Source organism: Balaenoptera borealis, assembly GCF_965194805.1.
Source record: "Balaenoptera borealis genome assembly, chromosome: 15".
NCBI lineage: Eukaryota > Metazoa > Chordata > Mammalia > Artiodactyla > Balaenopteridae > Balaenoptera > Balaenoptera borealis.
In genome coordinates this window covers 60,093,775-60,120,315 of record NC_138871.1, presented here as the reverse complement: position 1 = coordinate 60,120,315, position 26,541 = coordinate 60,093,775, and the positions used below count along the sequence as shown (strand labels likewise).

The 26,541-nt window shown below is 39.6% G+C and overlaps 1 protein-coding gene across 5 annotated transcripts in view; it reads right to left on the bottom strand.

The window, feature by feature from the left end:
* CDKL4 (cyclin dependent kinase like 4) overlaps positions 1-26,541 on the bottom strand; it is a 58,700-nt gene that overhangs the window by 15,483 nt on the left and 16,676 nt on the right. For 4 of the 5 annotated variants that reach the window (XR_014235124.1, XM_082358308.1, XM_082358305.1 and 1 more), the window contains exons 2-8: positions 25,601-25,822; positions 22,067-22,188; positions 10,968-11,040; positions 5,067-5,157; positions 3,758-3,955; positions 2,241-2,323; positions 425-481 (exon numbers count right to left, since the gene is read on the bottom strand). Coding sequence is in view for 4 of the 5 variants with exons in the window: in XM_082358308.1 (XP_082214434.1) it covers positions 425-481; positions 2,241-2,323; positions 3,758-3,955; positions 5,067-5,157; positions 10,968-11,040; positions 22,067-22,188; positions 25,601-25,768 (792 nt within the window). In the remaining variant the exon portion in view is untranslated. Of the gene's footprint in view, positions 1-424; positions 482-2,240; positions 2,324-3,757; positions 3,956-5,066; positions 5,158-10,967; positions 11,041-22,066; positions 22,189-25,600; positions 26,522-26,541 lie in introns of those variants that run through there. The other variant, XM_082358306.1, reaches the window with a different exon arrangement.

Sequence of the window (26,541 nt, the reverse complement as noted above, 5' to 3'; positions counted from 1 at the left end):
AAGAGATATGGGAACATATTGTATATGTGTAACTGATTCACTTGGTTATAAAGCAGAAGCTAACACACCATTGTAAGGCAATTATACTTCAATAAAGATGTTTTAAAAAAAAAAATTTCCAGTCTTGAATATACTGACTTAACAGTCAAATTTCCTAACGAATGCAGAAGAAGTATGGTCTTCATCACGGCAGACCTTAATTATACTCTTTCATCTTCTACTAATTTTAATGGATATGTTAGAAAGATTACTGTTTAAACCACTGATGTTACTTTAACTGTAATTATTTTACAGTTCCTTAACTGTTTCAATGACTACATTTTTACCTTGGCATTATTTGCCCTACTGTCCACCCCTCCCAGAGTTACCAGCTTCAATCATTATGGCTTGCAGTCAATAATGGTTATAATTGATGCTTAGGTACCTTCATGAAATTCAAAGCCACAGGATGAACATCTGAGAACTTTTCTTCAAGAGTTTCCTAAAAAACAAAGTAAAGCATTTAAATGTTACCTAACAACAAAGTAATGGATATTTTAAATATATTAGCATTAAGAATAGTTTGGAGAAAGATCCCCTAGTAGGTTAGATTTTGATTTTTTAAAATCATAATTTTACACTACTGTATAGTGTAATGGGAAAAACTGAAGCTATTAACTTCACAGTGTTTTTCAATTAGTGTTTGGTAAATGTGCATGCTAAATGTTCCCTTCTGAAATCCTACAACAGTACCCTAATATCTACTTATAGGGATGCCTGATCTACTTACAGGGATGCTTTGAGCATTAATGAAAATACACTGAGCTGCGTAATTAAGAGCACTACAGAAAGCAACAGAATGATGAACACAAAATTCAGAATAGTAAGGGGGGAAGGGAATGGGATTGAGGAAGAGTACATGGGGAGGGGGAAGCTTCCATGTTAATGGCAATATTCTCCTTCCTTAACTAGGCAGCAGGTACATGTGAATTTGTTGTATTTTAGTCTTTAAATCAAACATGTTATATAAATAATCTTTTGTAATTCAACCTCTAGACTTGTAATTCAACTTTTAACCTTTTATTATATTTGTTAAAAGCCTTAACAAATATAATAAAAAAGAAATCCAGTACATAAATCAAGGTAATATACGAAATAAATTTAAGATGAACAGGGTGCTTAGAGAAGTTGGGACCACCTGAATCTGATGGTTCACAGGTGCCATAAATCATGACCTGGCTTTGCAGACTCTCCCCACCTCCAACACAGCTGGAGCGTGGCACACGCTTCCCCTGACCGTCCTTTCATTCTATAGGCAGAATATAGATCATGCAGAGTTTTAAAGATCATAGCCCAGACTTAGGTGACACAGACAGGAAATCAATGACTACAGAGAGTAAGAGGGTCAAGTAGTCATTGGTAGATTCCCAAAGAAAGGCAAAGACCACAGGAAGAGTGTAGAGGTGATCATTGTGGTTTGCAGTTTTGATTTGGATACAATGAGGATCATTTTTTTGTTTTTTTTTTAATTTATGGCTGTGTTGGGTCTTCGTTTCTGTGCAAGGGCTTTCTCTAGTTGTGGCAAGTGGGGGCCACTCTTCATCGCAGTGCGCGGGCCTCTCACTATCGCGGCCTCTTCTTGTTGCGGAGCACAGGCTCCAGACGCGCAGGCTCAGTAATTGTGGCTCACGGGCCCAGTTGCACTGCGGCATGTGGGATCCTCCCAGACCAGGGCTCGAACCCGTGTCCCCTGCATTGGCAGGCAGGTTCTCAACCACTGCGCCACCAGGGAAGCCCCAATGAGGATCATTTTGTGGAATGACCTTCCATGTGGAAATATATGTTGTGAAGAAACAGTTTCTATTGATTTGAGCTTTGTTTCAGAAGCTGAAGAAAATAGAGAATGCATTTTTTTTTCAAAATAGAGACAACGATGGTAAGTACTGTTTATGAGAAAATAATTATTTCAGGGCAAGGTACCTGAGTGTTTTGATGAAAAGGATCACAGTATTTATGAAGGAACTAAGTATACTTTCACTTCAAATTTAAAATTGAATTAATCTTTGAATAGATAGGGCAAGTTAACTTTTAAAGCATTCTCCTAGTTCATTTTATGTAGTTTTTACATAGTTTTTTTGACCTGCGTCAGTGTGTCATAAGGAAAACAGGAGCCCAAAGCACAAACATTAAAAAAAGAAACAACTACCCCTATAAAGAAAGTAGCAACACAAATAACAAAACGCCAGAATCCAGCAATTTACCATATCTTCTGGTTCAGGAATACTGATGCCATGGAAAAATTGGTTACTTTTAAAGATAGATTGATGTCTTGGGATTAGTTTTCCTGTAAAATACAAACCACATAACTCATGATAAATTTACTAAAAATAACATAACGCTTAAATGGTTAACTTCTTAGGTCCAGATGTGAAAGAAATACTGAGCCTGACCATTCCCTCCAGATTTAGGAGGAATGGGTCACTGCAAAAACATACCTTCTCAGGTAAGGTCAATGCTCCCAAGGAACTCTCTTTGCCACACATGGTTTGGTCTGCCATTCAGCCGCCACCAAAAGAGGAGGTAAGCAAGTGGTCTGGAGGGCTTTACACGTATGATCCCATTTAATCTCATAACCATCTCACCATCGTTGCTATTTTTCATTTATACTGTCCCAGTCAGAGAATGAGGCTCAGAGGTTTGATCAGCTGTCTAAAGTCACACGGTCATTAGGTGACAGACCCAGGATTCAGACTCAGGTCTAACATCTGCCTAATGTAAATTTCCACAATCCTTGTAGGAAATCAATTAAACAGCATAAGCTTCAGGTGTGGCCTGTAGTGAGCCTCTACCCCACATTTTTCATGCTGCGGAATTCTCCAGCAGAATGTGTTGGGACCACACAGGGGATTGCATCAGGCCAGACAGCAGTAGTTCCCTTGCCCAGCAGCCACGCTGCCAGGAGAGCCGATGGGAAGGGATTAATAAATACCCATCACTTTGTCTGCATCCGTGCTGCTGGCGTAAAGCTGCAGCTAATCTTTTGGGTTATGTTCTCTTCCAACCAGGTGGAAGTAGACAAGTGCTGAGGACGCTGCATCGTGATGAAAGGTCACGAAAGAGAGCATTTGAGTCCATTCTTATTCTGCACTTAACTAGTTGTAGGACTTTAGGCCACTCATGGAAGCTCCCAGAGCCTCAGTTTCCTCACTGGCAAAAAACAGGCACAATGAAAAATGTTATAATGTCCTTAATGGGCTTTTCTTAAGACTGAAAGAGATGGTGTGTGTGAAAGTAATTTGTAAATTCTTAAGTATAAAGAAGCAGATTTGAGGAGTTGCAACAGAGGCTGTAGAGCCTGCAAAACCTAAAATATTTACCATTTGGCCCTTTATAGAAAAAGTTTGCTCACCCCTGCGCTAGAGGAAAGGGGAAAAATCCTCTTTTACAGAGGATAGAAAGTGCATTTGAGTAAATCTCTTTAGAGTAAGCTCTATGCAGCTGACTCATACCCTTAGCCCTATCTTGGGCTGATAAGGAAAGTAAATGTATAGTTTATTCCACGGCTAATTGACTTGACTTGGAAAGGCATCTGAAAACTCCTCACTGACAAAAGTTATGGCTCTACACATTGAGAAAAGGGTTGGGCTTTGGCTACAACCCAGAACAGCCATCCCGAGTGCACTTTGGAGACGAAAGAAAGGTCTTATTGTTCATTACAGTGACATACCACTACTATAACACTATAGCAACTCTGTAAGCCATAAAATGCAACTTATACCCAGTGTTCTGATTATCAGATACAGTCGGTCCACATCTGATTTTCCAGGCCAGAGTGGCTGGCCTGTCAGGAGCTCTGCAAAAACGCAACCGGTAGCCCATATGTCGACTGAAGAACCATAGTGGGTATCTCCCACAAGAAGTTCAGGAGCTCGGTACCATCTTGTAGCAACATAATCAGTGTAGGCATCTCCTGGAACTGCAAATGCATCAGTCAAATCAGGTGGGTCACATTCTCCCAAGAGGGGAACGGCTCCCAAGAGCAGTCAGGCATTCAGATCAGCTTTAGTAATTCTCAGAAGCCACGATACTCCTAACAGTTCATGCAGTGAGGCACTAATCGAGCAAACAGTGCTCAGATAGTAAATTCACCTTCCCCGTACTATATATAAAATAGATAAGCAATATACTGTCCAGAACAGGGAATTACACCCGTTATCTTGTAATAACCTATAATGGAGTATAATCTGCAAAAATACTGAATCCCTATACTGTACACCTGAAACTAACATAATATTGTAAATCAACTATATACTTCAATTTTAAAAAGTTCAACTTCCAAAGGTACCTTAGCTAGTTAACATCTATATAATCCCAAAAAGAGAGGACCAGGGCGAGGGGGTAGGGAGAATTTCTACAGTGTAACTTCAAGTATAAACCAGCTTCCCAATGCATTGTCAAGTCACTTGTGTCTGGGTCCTATCAGGATATTGATTATGTGTATGCCCCCCGTGCAGTGTGTCTATTGTTAATGCATCTTTTTGCCTGCTGCACAGCTCTAGATTCAAGGAGACATCATTATTTGTCCCCCTTTCCCTTGGTTCCTCCCTCTCTGGGATGACTTCTTTTTTCTCAGCACTGTCTCTGAATCCTCTCTGTCATTTTCTGTTTACTCTCCTAGTCTCATCAGCTCCATGAAGTTTTTCCCAACCACTCTAGACCACATTAATATCCCCCTCCAGGGAACCATCTGCCCTTTCGCTTTAGTACTTTATTGCCAGTCATCTTGTATTATTCTTTTGTTTCTTTTACTTCAGATTATAAGTGCATGAAGACCAGAAATGCATCTTGTAGTTCTTTTCCTTTCCTAAGGGGCAAAGTACAAAAATGTGACATCCAATAAATTGTAGTTGATTGGATGGAGGTGAAGTGTGAACTGATGTACTGACTAAAAGGTTACAGTGAAATTTCCCTTTTTGAATAATAACAATATAACCATCAGCATACATTCAGTATCTAAAGTAAGAATTTAAACTGTATCATTTCATAATCATCTGAATTGGATAAGTTAGTAAAAAATTGCTACTTACTCAGAATTCGTGCAAACCCAAAGTCACAGATCTTGATTATTCCTTGCTTAGTTATTAGAATATTTTCAGGTTTTACATCTCTGTGAATACACTGTAAGAAAATAGTTAATTATTTCCCCAAGTCATCAAGACAACGAAGCATAATGAACATTTAACTATTCGTTTAAATGATAAACAAAGCCTGTGAGATAAACACAAATATGGTTTTCCTTCATTTTTCTAAAAACTTAAATTGCCATTTTTTTCATTTGTAAATCTTATCATACCAAAAGAAAAAAAAGTTGCTATATTAGGAAAGAAATTAAAATAACTATTGGATAGGAAAACTGAAAAACATTTTTTTGAGAGGGGAATATCATATAATTATTTTTTCCACTTTTTACTGAGCCTTATTTAAACAGTAAGAGGTAAAACCCTGAATGAGACAACAAGGTCCTACTGAATAGCACAGAGAACTATATTTAATATCCTATGATAAACCATAATGGAAAAGGATATAAAAAAAGAATATATATATGTATAACAGAGTCACTCTGTTGTACAGCAGTAATTAACACAACCTTGTAAATCAATATGAGGTAACCCTGGGGCTTCCCTGGTGGCGCAGTGGTTAGGAATCCGCCTGCCAATGCAGGGGACACTGGTTCGTGCCCCGGTCCGGGAAGATCCCACATGCCGCGGAGCAACTAGGCCCGTGAGCCACAACTACTGAGCCTGCGCGTCTGGAGCCTCTGCTTCGCAACAAGAGAGGCCGCGACAGTGAAAAGGCCTGCGCACCGCGATGAGGAGTGGCCCCCCGCTCGCCACAACTAGAGGAAGCCCTTGCACAGAAACGAAGACCCAACGCAGCCAAAAATAAATAAATAAATAAATAAAAATGAGGTAACCCTGAACGAGGTAACATTCCGAGTGCTTCTAATAAGAACGGCTGCCCCCCAAGAATCACAATGCAGGTTGCACAAATATTGCAGATTTGGGAAACTGTAAAAACATTTGAATGACAGCAAAAACAAAATTCATTAGAGTGACCATCTTATTTATCATCCAGCTCTATTAAGGATGTGTGAAAGGGAGTTCTATTAATTACTACACGAGGACAACAGCCCACAACTGTCCTGGTCAAGCTGGGATGTAACGGTCACCTATTAACAAGAGATACCAAATATTCGGCCTCAGGGGATGAGTATCCCCAACTAATCTGCAACCATTAACAGCTTTCTTGAAACGTGACCACATGATGCTGTTGGAGTTGCCCCTGGGAGAGCGGGTCACCACCGGGAGGCATTCTCCCCTCAGAGTCCTCTATGTGTGGAGACCTTACAGCTTGCTGCAACACCCCAGGACCCTGAGTGAAGCAGGTGCTCCTTCCTGGATGTGAGAGGGCTAAGCTGGGGGTGTGGATGAAGGTGGGCTGAGTGAGCCCCACTCACTATTAGTCCAGAAATGGCTATTCCATGCTGTGGATGCCGCAGGAGAAAACAACTCAGACCCTATTCTTCAGAACTGTAGCTTTCCAGGTTACCCTCCCTCCAAACAAGCACATAGATAAAAACAATGTTGCTCTTCTTGTACAACTCAGCCCTCATGCGGAGCTCTGAACTTTTCAGAGCACTTCCACATGAATTAGTTCATCCTTGCAACAATCCTGTGATTGCAGGTGGCTACCCACGGTCTCCGGATTAAGTACCACAACAATCAGCTCTTTCTGCCTCACTTCTCTGTTGTGCTGTCAGTCTCTTGAAGTATTCTTGTCAAATTGACAATTTTGAAATAATTTTTTTTTTTGCTTCTATAATAGCTATCTAAAAAGAGAAAATGTTGAACCCTAAATTCATTTTGGGTCACAAAAACGGCACTGGTACTAGAAGCTTGTTTGTATTGTCTCAATTACTCTCAACTGTCTCATAATTTGTACAACCAGCAGTTAGAAGAAACCTTTTAAGGCCTCTTAAAAGTCCTAAGGCCTTAGATATTAATTTTTTAAAATACATTGTTATAATATAAGCCAACATAGTTTTCATCCTGCCTTTTAAAGCAACACATTTATGAAAACTGGATTAACACTTTGCATCATATTCACCTATAATAATTAGTGATTTAATAAGAATAGGTTATATCCCTCAGGTGAGTTTGCATCAGATTCTAAAATTTCTGTACTATATGTGTCATTACCAAGTAAATGGACTTACATTGATACCTGTCTATTGGCCTATTTAAATATGCAAATCCATGTGAAATTTACAGCTACTTATCTTCCAACCAAAACATACAAAGGCAAATGAAGTATTGATATGTCCCAAAGAATCTGAAAAAATGTTTAGTGTAATACAGGTAAGAGAAGCTACAAATAAAGAAAGATAGATGGCATATTATATAATAGAAGAAGGAAAAAGAGAGTAAAAATCACTGGAACAGTAAGAAGCAGAGTATGGAGAACAGAAGATGCTTAGACATACAGCATTCACCTTCTCCGCTGCAAAGCTGCACTCAGTGCAAACTCTGTAATGCCTCTCGCAATCAGCTTATTTTTCCACCTAAGAGCAATAACTTGCAAGTCAGTGTAACCAAAACACTTTGATAAACTTGGGTATCATACACAGCTTTTAGCAAACATTGCTTAAACTGGGTTATTGCAGCTGATGTGCAATCTCATTTTTATAATCTCAAAAGCCAGCAAGGAGAGGTATCCACGGTATTTTAAACCTGACCCTTAATTTTAGGAATCATCTCCGGAAGCTTCCCTACTAGAAGTTGCTTCTTTATGTAGCCTGAATGGACATCTGAGAAGGTTGTTCTTTGAGTCTTATGGCTGGATACTCATAATGAGAGAGGAAAGAAACCTCCTCCTTGACAACTAAGTCATTGATATCAACAAGACGATGATGGATGTTACAGCCAGACATACTCGTATTTTGGAAGTCACTGTAATTTTGTCATTTTGACATGAAGTTCTTTTTTTTTTTTTTGGCCGTGCCGTGTGGCTTGCAGGATCTTAGTTCCCCGACCAAGGATCAAACCCGGGTCCACGGCAGTGAAAGCGCAGAGTCCTAACCACTGGACCTCCAGGGAATTCCCAGACATGAAGTTGTTTTTCTCTAATCGATATGTCAAATATATAAAAATTCATGAGTTCACAATGATGCTAAGTGGTCACTTTAGTTACCTCAATCTAGCCATATTATAGGGTAAAAAAAGAACAAAATGAGTAGGTATTTTCATAAGTCCAGTGCTTCTCAAAATTTAATGTGCACATGAATCACCTGGAGATCTTGTTAAAATGCAGATTCTGAGTCAGATCTGAATGGGCCTGAGATTCTGCCTTTCTAATGAGCTCTCAGGTGATCTCTACAAACCACACTTTGAGTAGCAAGGCCTTAATCCCTTACTACTGTAACCTTCCTTTCTTGGTAGGATCACCACTCTGGAGATAAAAAGGTAGTCATGGTCACCACAGGTTGAAAGCTGGGAATCTTTAGCAACACCAATTGGGTCAGACTGCCTTTTCTATTCTTTGAGAGTATCATGAGGGTTCCTTTAAAATAAGGAGAGTATAAAGGTTTTAGATGTAGTATTGTAACAACTTATATATGATTTAGATTTTTTTTCCTTTGTATGCATTTTAGACAATAGGTTTGTTAAAAGAAAAAAAAGATACACAAAAGCTTACCATAGCATAAGAAAATGGGATAACCAGAGTTCAGAAGTAATTTCCACGTTGGAGGAAGAAATTTTGTCTGAAAAATTATCTATTTTTAATAAAGGCCATAGATTATAAACTGGAGGTTTTCAGTATTTCAAAGTTTAAGGTACAGAACATGTTGTTCCAAGCAGAGAAAGAAATGGTGGCAGTTGCATTGAGCTACAATAATGTTTGGGTCCACTGGAAATAGGAAGTCGTAATCAGGTAGGTAAGTTGATTGACTGACCCACTCATTCATTCATTCATTCATTCCTTCATCCAGTTATTCAATAAATGTTTCCTGAGCACCTTTTATATGAAAAGATCCATGCTAGGCTAAAGCGATACAAAGGTAAATCAGCCACAGACATTGTATTCAAGCTTATAATCAGTACACAGGAAAATGTCTGATTATATAGGGATAATGTACAACACTTATGGTAAAAAAATTTTTAAAAAATCATTTTAATTACCCATAAAACTCTAGCAACAAGCTTAGGTGAACTTGAATACCTCTCAGAGCATGGTGAAAAGCAACAGAGATGTGGATTCAATTCAGCATCATCTTTAGTAATTATTTGAAAGTACAATCTGCATCATGAAAAACAGGTTTATGTATCTTGTGGACAATATCCCTCTATACTCTATCAATAGAAAATAAAAGCTTCTGACTTATCCTAACAAAACAAACAAAAAAAACTTCACTGACTTTCTTAAAGCTAAAGGAAGCTTTCCCTAAGTATTGCAATTTCGTTCCATGATCTTGTACTTTTTTTCAGAAATCCTAGACTACTATGATAGATATTCTGCTGGCATCAAAATTGACCATATGGTAGTCTGTATCCTTGCCTCAACACTGCCTCCGTGTAGGCACGAACGCAAAAGGTCTAGAGTTATTTTTTTAAAAACTATCATTATAGCAAAAGCACCCAAGAGCCTACTTAAAGAAGCTCCCACTGGCCTAAGATGTGAACATCAGAGAGAACAATTATTGCAAAGGATTGAAACACATCAAATACATAAAATCCATTCGTTTATAGTGATACCCTACACCTCCCCAAAACCCTTCACTGTTCACTCTTGGAGGCTGCTAACACCCCAGCCCATCACTCTTGAGTACTGACAAATAAAGGGAATAATCACATATTTATCTTACTGTACTTTACAGTAGCCAGAGTCCATGATGGTAAATTCTTCTCCATAGAATTCCAATTAACAAATGCAGAAGGAATAATAGAATTAGAAAATCACCACCTTTTAACCCTAATGAAATCCTGGAGAGAGGTAATAATTATCTATGAATGGTAAAACGAAATAAAAGATTGACAGGGAAAGTGATAATGGAGGGGATCAAATGAACACCTCCTGAACCCACTAATCTATTTTAAGACAATCAAAAGTGGGAAAGACAACCAGACGTTATATATGCCTCATGATGCTGATGCAATAAGAAGTGTACAGCACTATATGTGAAGCATTCCTGTCTAAAAAACTGAACCTGAGTATGATCAAGCCTCTGGATATAAACACCAATTGATAGCAAATACAGGTGAAAGAACAAGTTAAGTAACACATAGGAAGCAATCGGCCAAAATGATTTCTATAACACAGGAGTAGTCAAAGTGTGGCTCTAGGACCAGCAGCTTCAGTATCAACTAGGAAACTGTTAGAAATGCCAGTTCTCAGGTCCTATCCAACACCTACGGAATCAGAAACTCTGGGAATGGGCCCAGCAAAATGTGTCTTAACAAGACCTCCTGGTGATTTTGATGCATGCTCAAGTTTGATACCCATGGCTGTAAAAAATTAATGATGGGGGAAAAAAAGGTAGGGGAAGGGGGACTGTTACAGAATAAAAGACTTAAGAGACATTAAAAAAAAAAACAAAATCAAGTGCCATGGAGGGTTACACTACTGATATCCTGAAAACTTATTTTAATCCAATTTAAAAATAATTATAGGAATCAGTATTGTGGCAAAAAGAAACATTAAGTTTATATAAACTTTTAATTCATAAGGAATGAGTAATTCGATTCTTACAGAAATTGGAAAAGGGCCATGAATAATGCATTACTTTTCCTCATATTCTGTAACTTTCTTTTGTTTTGCTCTTTTGGTTCTTATTTTCCCTGTCATTAGCTCTTCAAATAGACCCCTGAGCTAAGTAGAAGAAAAGAGTCATCATGAAGAAATCAGCAAATACGTTAGAAAATGTTACTTACTTTATGTCTATGACAGAAGTTAAGAGCTTGAAGTGTTTGCCATAACACACTTTTGATCACTCCATCAGCAAGTCTGGGGGAAAAAACAAAAAAGGAAATGAAAACTCCTAAGGTAGGGTTTCAGGAGCAGAACTGGGAATAGAAATGGGATGGGCGGGGCTTGTCATGGCCAAAGGATGCAGTGCAAAGGGAGTCTTGGAAATTTTTTTTTTTTTAATGTTTTAACGAAAATTGCTTTACTACTTTTTCTTTATGGTTATATAATTTTTGCCTTGTAATTTGAAATTTTTACATCTGTAAAAATGATCCATGCTTATCATGAAAATTCCAACAATATAGAAAAGTAAAGAAATAAAAAGTGTTGACTCAACTCTTGCTAGCTCAAAATAATTGCTGTAACTTATAGTGACTGTCCCTTTGGGAATCTCTGTTTCTCTCCCTCTCTCTCCCTCTCTCTGCAGTTACCTTTTAATATTAAATAAATACATCCATATGGTTCAATATTTTTAAAGTTAAAAGAATATCCATGAAGAATTCTCTCTCATACCTGCCTTGCCAACCATTTCATCCTCTGCAACTTCCCCTGCCTCTTTCAGAAACATCCTATGCATTGAGGTACAGATACTAATATGTATACATATATTTCAGTGGCCAAGGATTTCATTATATGGATGTATCATAATTTACTTAGTCCCCATTGATGAGCAATTAGGCTTGACACGATTTTCATTTCTAGAAGCAATGCTTCAGTGAATATCTACTCATCCATCTATGGAAGTTGTGCAGTTATCTTTTTAAGGTAAGTTCTAGAAGTGGGATTTCTGGGACCTATGGTAGGCACATGTTACATTTTGATCCTGTAAGTATGAACTTCAGGTAGACCTGAGACTTGGTTTTGCAGGAAAAAAGGCATTCTTGAAGGCTGACCTTCAATTCATCCAATTCATGTTGGTGGTAAACACTCAAGCATGTGCAAGGGTTGTTTCATAACAGTTACCTATGCCTGGTAAGCAGGCAGGTACACAGCCAGGGGAGGCCAGGGAGAATAAAGGGCCCTTGAGAATGGGAGGCTGGGAGCTTCTTGCCCCTGAAGATTCCTCACTCTGTGGAAAATATTGGGGAGTGTTTTCCATTGGGGAATTGGGGATCTGGGCAACTTGTATTCTGTCTGGGAGTACTTAGTGTATTTTGTGTAACCATTTCTATAAATTGCAGCAATTACATTCCTTTTAACTTTTCTGTTGATGTCTTTCCATTGCTCACATCCCTGTCCCAGGATGATGCCTTCACAGTTACATACGGCCAAACTACCCTCTCTAAGCAAGGTTGTACATATTTACACGCCCACCAAGCATCTATGCATTCGAGTCCCTATCTCCTCATTGTCTTGCCAACATTCAGTTTTGCCAGTGTTATGTTTGCCAATCTGTGGTTCAAATAAAAAGATATCTCACTTTGGTTTTCATTAATTTCACTTCATTAATTATTAATGATTTTAATTTTCACATTATTGAACATTAAACTTCTCTCCTTTTGTGTATTTTCTGTTCATGCCCTTTATTGCTTTTCGATTGGTCTAGTTACTCTTCTTTAAATTGACTTATGAAGACTCAATGTGTATCAGAGTCTACATAGATGCTGTAAATATTTTTCTCAGTGTGTTGTTTGCTTTTCAGCCCTCTTCGTGGAGGTGAGGTTGTTGTTGGCATATTTTCAAAAATCTGAAACACAAGATTTTTTTTCACTAAATGTTCTACTGTAAGGATTTTTTGATTAAAAAATGTAAAATTACCTAATATTCCAAACACACCCATCACTCAGTTTTAATATTGTATCATATTTGGATATTTACATCATGTGTTTAGATCACTTTTTAGAAACTGAACTCATTATCGTGCAGATGGAGCTGGTCTTGTAGAACAGTGGGCTGGCCTGTGTGTGATGCAGGTGTGGCACCAGTGACAAGACATGTGAGGTCTGGGTAAACACCAAGAAATAGCAACCACTGAATGGAGGTATTTTGCTCAGAGCAGTTTCCCCATCTCAGATCACAGTGACGGTGTCAAGCCCTTGGCATCAGTGATCTGGTGGCAGCCTTTTGACTCTAGTTCTTCTCAGTATTGTGAAAGCACCTAATTCTCAGTATTGAGTCCCTTTCCACTTAAAATGTCTACAGTGGTTTTTATTTCCTATACTGAATTCTGGTATAACTTTATCCTCTCCCTCCTTTACCTAAGAGCCAAGCCTGAGACTACATTATTTATATTTTTTTAATGAGGCAGAAGGAATAGTACAGCCATTTGTGCACAGAGTTCAAATCCCAGCCGTGCTGCTTCCTAGTTTTATAACCTTGGGCAAGTTATTTGTGCTTTCACTTTTCCTGGAATAATACCTCACAGGTTTATTGAGAAGTCTATCCCTTAAGAGTCTGGGTATTAAAACCTAGGTTCAGGATATGAGGGTCTGGGGTCAAACGAGGTGAGTAGATGGGACTGACACCCAGTGCAAAGATACAAAGAGCCTGAAGAGGATGGGGAGAGGCCCTGAGGTGAGAAAGAGCTGGGAGTGTGGCGGCCAGTGTGGCTAAAGCGTGAGTGAAGTTGCAGAGGCTGGCGGGGCCAGAACCCCGAGGGCCTTCTCAATCTGGGTCAGGAATTTGCACTTTATTAAATTCAAAGGGAAGTCATTGAAAGGACTCAAGAAGGCAAGTGACATATATAGAGAATGGATTTCTGGGGCAGAGTGGATACAGGGAGGTTAATTAGGAGGCTAATTTAATAATCCAGGTGAGATCTAGTGATTTAGATGAGGCTGGTAGAGATGGAGGGAAGGGAAGTGGATTTTAGTCCTGGGAGGAGGGCTTCCCTGGTGGCGCAGTGGTTAGGAATCCACCTGCCAATGCAGGGGACATGGGCTCGAGCTCTGGTCCGGGAAGATCCCACATGCCGCGGAGCAACTAAGCCTGAGCGCCACAACTACTGAGCCTGCGCTCTAGAGCCTGCGAGCCGCAACTACTGAGTCTGTGTGCCACAACTACTGACGCCCGCACGCCTAGAGCCCGTGCTCCGCAACAAGAGAAGCCACCACAATGAGAAGCCCGCGTGCTGCAACTAGAGAAAGCCCACACGTGCAATGAAGACCCATCGCAGCCAAAAAAAAAAAAAAAAAAAAAAAAATCCTGAGAGGAACTGGCAAGAGTAACACATGGCCCTATTCATGTAGAAACAGAACGTTTGCGTGGGTTCACGGACTCTAGGCACCAGGATTCAGTACTGGAACTGGGAAACCAGGTAGGGGCAAGGGTTCAGAGACTGGTAGAACCCTGGTTACTAGTGTTAGTAACACGGAATTAGGCATGAAGCAATGTCCTAAGAAACTCCCCAGCTATTGTTGTGAAAGAGGGGTATTTAAGGGCACCTCACAGGAAGAGTCCTGGCTTCTGTTCAAAACAGAATCCTTCCTGAGCTCAGATTCCAAGAAGGCAGATTCCATTTTAGGCAAAACAACATTTATACAAAATAACAGCTACAAGCAAATACCACTGATCTTAGGAAGAGGAGATAGTTATCAAAGAGAATACAGATTCACAGTGTTCATTCCAGAAAGGTAGAGCATTGCAACATTATTCAGCCACAGTCAGCATTTTTCAAGGCATTTTGGAGTGAAATAAAACCTTCTGTAGAAACCAACTGATACTCTGTGTTTAAATAGTATACTTTGGTGAGTGCACAAACAAATACTGGAATAGTGAAGGCCTGAAAGCAAAAACTAGACATTCTGGTTCAAGCCCATAGGGGTTAATAAGGGTGACAGGGTCAGGGAATTCAGACTGGGTCACTCAGAGGCTGCTCTCTTAGCCATTCAGGGGAATCCTGGCACTGACATCAGAGCTCATTATCTTTGTTTTAGTTTGTTATATAACTTGACATGGAAAACTTGATTTCATTATCAGTACCCAAGATGAATTGAGTCCTTCTCTGTAAACCTTTGTTATCCTAGAATAAAATCCAACCTTTACTGTGGCCTACCAGTCTCTTAATGATTTCACTTCTATTAACTCCCCCCCTCCCCAGCCCCTTATCTCCTATCACATTCCCACCGACCTCCACTCTGGCCCAGTTAGCGTCTGCTATTCCCTGAACAGACCTCCAAAGCTTTGTGTTTATTGTTCCACCTACGCCCCTCATCAGGCATTCTCTAATCCCTCAGTGTGCTTTATTGTTCTCCAAAGGCTTGTAACTCTGCAAGGGCTTTACCTTGTCCATTATTGTAGCTCCGGGGCCTAGAACAGTAACTGGTACCTAATAGGTCCTCAACTAAGCTTCCTTCGCTGGCACTCTCAGAAACCGTATAAACTAACACCCTGTAATAAATGCCTTTTTGCTTAAACTAGCTAGAGTGAATTCTGTTGTTGAATCCTGATTAGTTCAGAATATGATACCAGAAGTGGGTATGGGAAACAAAGTCAAGGCCTTGGGAATGTAGGCTATCTGACTTAGTTGGGTCTGAAGGCAGGGGGATCTAATTACCATTAGTGGCTGGAACACTGGTAAATGGGCACCCAGTGATGAACCAATTATTTACATAATCACCTGTGGTCATCTGGAATGAAGTGCCTATTCAGGGCAGGGCTTTGCTGGACTGAATGTGGTTGAACAATATGGGAACATATGGGAAAGTAATAAAAGAAAAGCGGGGCAGGCTGGCTGTTTCTCACTTCACTGGAAAAATTAAAGAAAAAACAAAAGGACAGCTTTAGGGCTTTGATAGTTTGGTTCAAGGCACAGTTAGGAAACCAGAAGTTTCAATGGTTGCCCTTATTTCTTGTATTTTTAAGACTCACTCCATTGACCATTGGAATTACCCTGAGATGAGTGAAAAATCGGATGCTGAGAATAGTCCTGCAGGGTGCTGAATGACAACACAGGTTGAATTTATGTGAGGTTAATTAATTTCTCAGTTAATTAACTGAGAGATATACTTTGAGAATTGAAATGTGGCACTTTGGGAGTATTCATAGAACTAAGAGCAACCCAACTTCCTGCCAAAGGTCTCTTCTCATGTGAAGTAGCCCCCAAACTTGTGTTATGAGGCTGCTTCTGCCTTGTTGAGGACCCCCCCTAATGATCTCACTTGAGGCAGCTGTGTTGCATGGGGGGGCTGCCAATTCTCCTCAAGGCTCCTTTCCCTGCTACCCATCAAGGTCTCCAAACCTTGACTAAAGTCAGATCCCAGCATGTCCCAAGGGGACTATTACAAAATCAAAGAGAGGGAAAGAAGATTTACACGGCAAAAAGAACTATAGAATTTTCCTAATTTATACTGGAGAATGTATGTGGAAATGGATTTCATAAGTGTAGGACCAGAGAGGAGGAAACAAGATTTTAGACTTGGGCGGATTATAACAGTATGGGCACACTTATTAGCGAGCCTGGTTTCAGTAAACTCCCTGGAGCAGCTAGGAGTGAGTCTAGTTGACTGCTGCACTGGTTGATTGCTGCACTGGTTTGATTGCTGCATTGGTTTCATTGCTGCACTGGTTGATTGCTGCACTGGTTGATTGCTGCACTGGGTGATTGCTGCACTGGTTGACTGGAACCTGGACTAAACGGTTGCCTGTGCCAAATGAAGTTACAATGCCAGAAATTCATTGGTAAAATGAGGGGGAAGAAATCCAAAGTTTTGAGGAGACAGGAGTGTTAGAGAGGATTTGTCACAGGCATCGTGCTCATCTATGTCTCTCCGAAGTATTTAATGGTGGCACTAATCTACGTTCGTCCCCAGATCTGCAGTATTGCTTTCAGTTTTCTATTTTGGTAAAGAGACAGCATGCCAGACCCTTCTACTAGGCTCCTCCCACCACAGCAGCCTTCATTCCTTGGATCAGAGCCAAGTGGCTCTTATTCCATTTGCTAGTGTACCTATTTCCACTATCCAGTTAGGAAATGGGGAAATAACCCCAAGGATGGATTCCTCGACTTTCTAGGACTGCCAGGAGATGGATTCAAGTCAAAATTTCATTTGCCACCTGACTCTCACTAAGCTGCCCATCACCACCCCCCCACAAACTGGTGAACCACAGTGGCTTTCAAAGTCACTGGTGATTGGCTTTACCGCAGAGCACTGACCAGAAATTCCTGAAAGATTGGGTAGCTCTCTTTTCCCAGTACACAGCTATCCTGGTAAATGGCCACAGACCATTCTGGGGTAGGCTAAGAGGAAGAATCAAGTACACACATATGATGTTATTGCAGGGCTATTCCCCAAGGAGAGCTGCTGGCTCCCCTTTATTCATGAGGCCCTGGGTCTGCAAACTGGCTATTACGGTGACTCAAGCCAGGCCTCTAGTTACTAGTTTATGTAGAACAAATAGAAGCTTAGTGACCTGCCCATCTCCTTTGTGTGGGAGAACCCATGGTCAGACCGAACCATTCTGATCACCACTCTGGCTCTGTTGCCTACTACAGTAACTTCTGGAAGTGAAGCGCTCCTTCGTGGCCTCTGCCATCCAGGGCGCCAATCATCCCCAGGAAATCAGGAAGCCATTTCAAAGGAAGACCCTCCCTGCTTCATATCTGGGACACAGTGCTGGTGTTCTTCTAACTAATGCATTTCTTAATGCTCATGGTTCACTGCCATCCTCCACCAATCCACACCCATAGTCTTATGGGTAGTTATCTATGATCAGTTAATTGAGAAGGAAATTAAGCCTTTTAGATGTCAATTACACCTCAGTAAAGCTGAATTTTTTTAAAAAAAGAAATTGAAACATGATTTACAGATGTCCCTGATGTGCTGTCGCCAGCCAGAAGTGGATAGCTGTAGTTTTATAAACCCATATGGTAGTTTTTATACCCTGACAGTCATTTATAATTGTTCCTTTAAATATCTTCATTAGATTTTAAGCTTCTTGAAGACAGGATTAGCCCATTTTGCATAGTGCAATGATAGTAAAGGGAAATCCTTCCTGTTGGTAGGGTGGTAATTCCTATCACATTACCAATTAGCTTACCTATAGTACCTATTGGGTTTTTTTTTTTGGCCATGCTGTGCGGCTTGCGGGATCTTAGTTTCCCAACCAGGGACTGAACCCGTGCCCTCGGCAGTGAAAGCGCCGAGTCCTAACCACTGGACTGCCAGGGAATTCCCTCCTATTGTACCTATTTTGAACAGAGAAGGATCTTAGAGAATGGGAATAGATTATTTTAAATTTAATCAGATGATGCCAGTTGCAGTTGTTTAAGTACACGTAGTTTCTTAACTGGAGCAAATCCAACACAGTCTCAGTACTCAGTATGCAGCCATTGATCTAACAAATGCTTTTCCCTCTATCCAAGTAGAGGACACCAGAAGCTTTCATTTGGCAGGGGAAGCAGTACACTTTCACCATCTTACTTCAGTGTTAAATTACTTCTTCTTTATGATACAATTTAGTCCTCAAGTCTCATGACCATCTCACCATCCCACAGCTCTCATCCCACACTTCCACTACCTTGATCATCTCATATCCACACACCAGTTATTTCTTCAAACTGTGAATTTACCCTAATAAACAATGGTCGAATAGGCTTGGTATGTATGCTGTTTGGTTGTTTACTTCTGTTTGCTATTCACTGGGTTTATACTCTCTTGGCTGTTATTTAAGTAGATTTTAAGAAGGGAGTGAAAGCAGACGAATGTTTTTAATTAATCATTGTTATCTGGAAGTACCCAGCATTTCAGAGAAAGAGTGGCGTATTCTGCATTGTTCATATTTGCATTCCTCTATGTAGATCCAAGTCTCAGGGCTGACCCAAAGCACTTTGGATACACTGGAACTGCTAAATACACTAGTAAAACACACTAAATACACCAAATACACTTTCCACTAGAGTGGAAAGTAGGGTAGTTCAGAGGTCCTTGTGGTTGCTAAATACATACAGAACAAAAGAGTTGCTTGAATATGTCTTGTTCTTTCTCGCATCTGGGCATTCCACCAAGATTGTCCACCTGGCCAACTCTTCCCTTTTTCAAAGTCTCAGCCCAAACGGTTCCTTCTCTGCAGAAACTTCCTGATTCCCCAGGACCAACAGATGTTGGAGCTGCTCCTCTCGTGTATCCTGAACACCAATGGTAACCCAGTCTACATTGTCATTTGTAATGGCTACTTTGAATATCTGTCTCTTCATTAGATTTTAAGCTTCTTGAGGGCAGGATTGTGCCATTATATCTTTCTATTCTCTGCACCAGCAGAGGTGTTCAGTAAAATATTTCTGAAGTGAGTGAATAAAGGAATGCTGCACACTAAGGAAGCTATTAAGATGAATTAGATATGAATTCTGCACTCAAAAAACTTACAGTCTGGGAAGAGAGAGAGTATGCACATAAAAACATATAAGGTAGTAAGTGCCAAGTACCATAACAGGGATGAAAATAAAATTCCATGGGTATTCAAAGGAGGGAAGCAATTCCACCCAGATAGAGGGATCTCAGAGATGGTAAGCATATCTAGGATTTCACATTTTAGAGATTACGAGAGAGATAGGGAAAGTGGAAAAGGTTAGAATATTCTAGGTTAAAGGAAGAGCATGAGCTAAGTCCTATAGGCAGGAAGGCTTAGGGTACACAGAAGGAAAAGAAAGATGTTCAGTTCAATTAAACTGGTACCTGGATTGTATGTACTGTAGGTTTTATTTTCAGGGCCTTGAACAATACATGACGTTAAGCATACATTTCTAATTTTATGAAAATGTATGTTAATTTATAAATTAATTTATATGATGGCTGAACACATCTGTCCTCTAAAGCCAAAACACAAAATCCTATTTAGCTCATAATAAAGCTGAACTATGAATTAATTCATCATTTTAACTGTTTTAAAAATTAATTTTTATTTTAAAAATAAAATACGTGCATTCACTAGAACACTGGGAAAGTGCAAAACAAATTTTCAATTACACTGAACATTCTACTTTGCAGCCTCATGTTTTCACATACCATTTCATGAACACTTCCCCAGGACATTAACTATTCTACAGCTTGCTTTTTAATGCACTGAATGCATAGTGTTCCACTGTATGGATATATCAAACTGCACTTAACCAAATCTTTACCATTGGAAGATTATATCAGTCCCCCCGCCCCTTTTTTGGTACATAATGATGCGTTGACCATTCTTATGTATAACTTTTGTACCTATCTGATTATTTTCTTACCGTAAATTTCTCTAAATGGAATTTCTTAGTCAAAGGATGAAAACTGTTTAAAAGATTTTCACACATACTGCCAAATTGCACTCCTGATTATATACTCTCTCTAGCTGTGAACGAGAGTGCTGGATTTGACTTTAACAATGCTGGGTATATTGACTTTTGAAAAATATTTGCCAATTTGATAGGTGAGAAATTTTCTCACCTTATTCTAAATGGTACCTTATTTTAAAATTTGAATTTCTTTCATTAGTAGGGAGGATAAACATATTTTCATAGGTGTATTGGTTATATTTCCCCTCTTTTTTATGATTTGCTTTTTCACATTAGGCAACTTTTTTTGTGTGTTCTGTTCACTACTGTATCCTTAGCACCCAGCCTGGAACAACAGTAGGAGTTCACTAAAATTTGTTTTGAATGAATATATATTCTAACTGGGTGTTAATCTTTTTAGAAATATGATTTGCAAAATCTACATATGTAGATATGAAATTATATTAATTCTTCATCTGGCAAATAATTTACCTAATTTGTCATTTCTTTTTTAGTTTTGTTTATGGTACTTTTTGTCAAAGGGAATCTCTAAAACGAATATGATTTATTATTTGGCAGTTGGAGTTCCCTTTCTTCTTTTTAAAAAATTTCTTGGTTTACGGGACTTCTCCGGTGGTCCAGTGGCTAAGACTCCACGCTCCCAATGCAGGGGGCCCGGGTTCGAACCCTGATCAGGGAACTAGATCCCGCATGCACGCCGCAATGAAGATCCCACATGCGTCAGTGAAGACCCCGTGTGCCGCAAGTAAGACCTGGCACAGCCAAATAAATAAATAAATATTAAAAAAAATTTTTTTTCTTGGTTTAGTCTAAGTTTTTCAAGTTAGGAAAAACCAGTTGGCATTCTGATTTGATTTTTGTGCAATAAATAAATAAATCAGGGAGGCCGAATCTATATAATAATGAACATTTCCATCCAGAAATACATGTTCATTTAAATAAAATCCCTTATGTATCTCAGTTTTGTAATTGTCTTTAGGTAGAATCTGAACAATTCTTTTTTACCTTTATTCCTAAACTTTTTTGTTGTTGATATTTGAATGGGATCCTTCTCCACTAGATTTTCTAAAGCGCTGATTGATACAAAAGCTGTTACTTTTTTGTGTGGAATTTGGAGTGCTGTGGTCACTATACTGAATACCACTAGTTTTAATAACTCTAGGTAATTCTGTTAGATTTTGTTGAATAATAATATCAAGCAAATAATGGAGATTTTATCTCATTTCCCAAAATTATATATCCTATTTGTTTTTCTTAGTGCATTACATTGGCTTGAGCTCTCATGTCTTGTTTCTCACTTTAGTGACAGTTTCTTCAGTATTTTATCATTGAATATAAAATTAGCTATTTATTTGAAGAAGTTTTGTGTGTGTGCATGCGTGTGTGTGTGTGTGTGTGTGTAAAGAAAGTATTTTAATCCTAGTTTGCTAAGGTTTTTTTGTTTTTTGTTTTAGTAATCAGGAAAGGATGTTGAATTTATCAACTGCCTTTTAAAATTTTAATCAAACTTATGTACTTTTTCTCCTTTAACCTATTAGTGAATTATATGAATACATTTCCTAATATTGAACTGTGCTTCATTCCTTGAATTCAGATAATCTAACATATAATTTAGCCTTGAAATACATTGTGATTTATATTTGCAGTATATTTGTCTATTAAATACTATATATTATATTTACTCTAGGTTAATATTCATTTGCCCTTTGAGTACATCCTAAATTGAGACTGGAGAGGGAGAGCCAGCAGATACATCTGGGTAGAAAGGGGCTCAGATTTGAAATTTGCCATAGTTAATCCCACACATAATGAAACTGGGAACCGGCCACACAGAATTTCAGTTTCTAGATTACTTACCCATTTGGGTTTCTTTCCAGCTCATTTAAAAGTGTATGATCACAGTATTCAAAAACTAAATGCATTTTCCTTTTTCTCCTGAACACCTCAATGAGGTTCACAAGATTTGGGTGTTTTAATTGCTGCAAAGGAATTGAAATACAAAGTTTGGTGATGTGTTTCCTGTAACTGTTTCTCCCAGACCCCTTACAATTTTAAGAGCAAAAGGCCTTGCTCATCATTCTCTCTGCATCTCTTGCAGAGAATTTTACTACAGTTACTCACAAGAGAAACTACTCTTAGTAAGTATCATAGAATCTTAAAGTTGGAAGAAATTTAAGAATTTCCCTAATATACCCCATAATAAAGGATAACTAAGCTGCTTGGATCTCTCTGGAGACAGCAAATAAAGTACAACTTAAAATCTAAGCACTAAAATAAAAAATCCTTTATGCATTTAGTGGAAATTCTAAATACACAAGTCATAAAATGACCTTAATATAGAATGGTAATGGAATTATTGAGTAAAAGACTATAAAAAGCATCAATACCCATTTAGCTTACATATCGGCATAGATTTAATGTAAATGTCAGCTGGATTTAAACCCAGCCTGGATTTTAGTGTTGGCTCTCAGAAATACTAGATTTCAACCCTCAAATCTCATTAAACTCTATATTCTAGGAGTCCCTACAGTTAGTTTGTGTTTTAAATTTATTTATCATATTTTCAGCACTGTTCTTTGAGTCTCTTGTTCTCTCTTATGCTTAGATGTTTAATCTGTTAAATTCAATTCCCAAACTGAAGCATTTCACAAGGCAGCCTCTGTTTAATGTCGTAAACCAAAGGAAAAACCCTGATTAAGTAAAATAATCTATCACTAAAGTAACTACATAATTTATCATCCAACCAGGGTAACGAATGTAAACCAGGACTGTCCCAGGCAAATCGGCACATGTGGCCACCCTGCCTATAGGTAAGGTGACTGTATAATTTCACATACGAACCAGTATGCTTTTTAAAGAAGATGCTAGCCAGACAAAAAGGGGTGCCAACCAGAGTGAACACTGGGACAAAAGCGATAAACCAGGACATCTGATCACTCCTACTTATAACTAATCTTCCTCTTGTTTTCCCAGTATAGTAGACAAATCTACTTTCCAAACCCTTGGTACCATTTACTCAGAAAGCTATATAAAGAGAGAGAATGCAGTATTTTGTATACAGTAGAAGCTCAATAAATATTTTGCAGGCCCAGTAGAGAGTCTTAAGTATGCGGCCTCATACAGTATCCTCTCCCTTATCTGTAAGCACAACTTGACCAAAAAAACAGAACAAAAAAAAAATCACCCTGTGATTATGTGCCTGATTATATGGAAAAGGAATCCATTATACATTAACGATATGCCCAGAGCACCAAATCAATTTGTTTTCTATGTGTTCCACTGCCTAAAAGAGCAGAAAGGCAAACAGTGGAGGAAACAGGTCACACAGGTAAGCCAGTTGCTTTGTACTGAGGCAAAAACTTTAGAATGGGGGTGAAATAATCTCTTCCAGGAGAGCCAGGGATTCACAGATGCTACAGCTGGATGTGAAGGCAAGGTTTAACCTTGTCAAGTCTCCTGTCTCTGGGTAGATGGGCAATTTATATCTTCTTTGCAAATCAAATTAACTTAGCCCAGAAAAACAGTGACTTGTCTAAGGTAAAACAGGTAATAAGGAGGAGAAAATCAAAGCGAATTTAAATAACAGGAGTATGTGAGGAGAGTAAGGTAGATTTATCATGGAAGGGATCTCCTCAGAGCACGCATGGGTGAAACACACCAAAGGCAGGAAAGATGTACCTTCTGAGAGCGATCACCAGAGACCAAAGTGAGTGGGAATCTGGCTATTTTTTACCTTCAAGTGCACCCTCAAATTGGGCACTTGTAACCTGGAAGGTGCTACCTGAGCATTAACTTTACTGGAAGACTTGGTGGGAGGGGGTGGATAAAAAGCATCTTCTATTAGAAAACAGCCCATTGCCAGGTTCAGACACACCTTGTAGCTTAGCTCTGTGATGAGCTGGCTGTCTGACCAGTGCTCTCTTCTGGCTACAAGGAACAGGGGACTGTTCTTAAAATCATGATGGATGTGCTCATGAAAACTCCGTGCATATCAAATTATATTTTAAACAAAACACTAAAACTTTTTAGTTGAGGAAAGCTGCTACAAATAATACTTGAAAAGAGCAGATAATGTAATAATTATCTCCCTTTAAAAACTGGATTTCTGGGGGTTTCCTAAAACAGATGATGCACATCAGAAGTAAAGGTCAGGGGCTTCCCTGGTGGTGCAGTGGTTAAGAATCCACCTGCCAATGCAGGGGACACGGGTTCGAGCCCTGGTCCGGGAAGATCCCACATGCAGTGTAGCAACTAAGCCCGTGCGCCACAACTACTGAGCCTGTGCTCTAGAGCCCTCGAGCCACAACTACTGAGCCTGTGTGCCACAACTACTGAAGCCAGTGCAGCTAGAGCCTGAGCTCTGCAACAAGAGAAGCCACCGCAATGAGAAGCCCGCGCACCGCAACGAGGAGTAGCCCCCGCTCTCCGTAACTAGAGAAAGCTGCATGCAGCAACGAAGACCCAATGCAGCCAAAACTAAATAATAAATAAAAAAATAAATTCGTAAAAAGAAAGAAAGTAAAGGTCGGCTGTGGCTGTGTGTTCTTGAGGAGATCACAGTTTTGTTGTGCAAAGTGGGGTCCACAGACGAGCAGCATCTCTGCCATCGGGGAGTTTGTCAGAAGCGCAGAATCTCAGGGCGACCCCAGACCTCGACTCAGAATCTGCACTTCAACAAGGTCCCCAGGGGATTCTGATTCAGGTTTATGTTTGAGAAGCACTGCCCTCTGCCTCAGTTTCCTTCCTGATAAAATAAGCGTGCTGAATGAGAAGCACCTCTAAGATTTCTTATCACTCTAAAATCGTACGATTTTTAGGATAGGAAAAAATTTACATTGAGAACTTGTGAATCTTGCATATCAAATCCTATCAGAGTAAAAACAACTTAAAACCTTTGTGTAAAATGTGTATACGTAGCTGGGGGTGATATTCAATATGTCTAGGAACCAGTGTCGCGCAGGCGGGGACCAATCCATGAGGATGCCCACAGGGGCCCTGGCACGGCCCTATGGGCCCCTCTGTGCCACAGGATGCTCTTTTCCTTGCTGGTTTATGGGGAGAAGGACTTGGGCAGGCGTCGGGGCTGGGGTTGTGGTGGGGAGGGCCAGGGCTGAAGGGGAGGGTAAACACCGGGATGAGGGGACTTAGGACAGCGAATATTTACCAACCAGAGCAGGACTTCAATTTTAACAGTCTATAGCTGTGCTCATAATATCACTTAAACATCAGAGTGGTCAAAGTCCACAGTGATGATCAATTTATGTATTGCTGAGACAAAGAAATTGAAGTCCAATGGGGAAAAAAAAATCACTTTAAAATTCTTTGTAATTTTGGCATACCCATTTCACCCAGTACCGTGATATTACAGATGTACAGAGGAAGTTAACCTACCTTCAACATGCGTATTTCTCTTAGAGCTATTTTCTTAACCACAGGATCATCTTCGGAGTCCACAAATTTTTTAATAGCTACCACTTGTCCAGAGGTTTTGTTTCTGCATTTGAATACAACCCCATAAGACCCCTCTCCAATCTTAGCTAATTTTTCATACTTTTCCATTTGAGTCGAAGTGACTTAATACTGTATTGATTGACTTGCAGTACAGTGTTGCACCTGGAAAATAAAATGACTCAGTTTAACCACGTTACCAAGGACAGCGCTCTCACAGTTTACTATGTAAAACTAATTTGCCCAGGACGCCAAAGGTTTATTTCTACTTAATTTTAAATACACTTAAAAATATCTGGACATCTATACTTGTGCTTCTCTTCATAATCGAATGACTCTTTTGTCTTTTTTTAATGGCAAAGTCTGACCCAAAGTTTTAGTTTGTAATTTCAGCATGTATCTCATGCAGTTTGGGGAGCATCAAACTAAATCTACAATCGCCAGAAACCTTTGTTACAGTTGAATGCACATTAACTAAAATGTGTACATTTTTAGTGTTCATGGTAAATGCAGATATGACCTTATTACACTTTTGGCATTCTTTAAGAAAGCACATTAAGCTTTAATATAGAAATATTTAGGGGCCTCCCTGGTGGCGCAGTGGTTGAGAATCTGCCTGCCAATGCAGGGGACACGGGTTCGAGCCCTGGTCTGGGAAGATCCCACATGCCGCAGAGCAACTAGGCCCGTGAGCCACAATTACTGAGCCTGCGTGTCTGGAGCCTGTGCTCCGCAACAAGAGAGGCCGCGATAGTGAGAGGCCCACACACCGCGATGAAGAGTGGCCCCCACTTGCCGCAACTAGAGAAAGCCCTCGCACAGAAACTAAGACCCAACACAGACATAAATAAATAAATAAATAAATAAATAAAAGCTCCATGTAA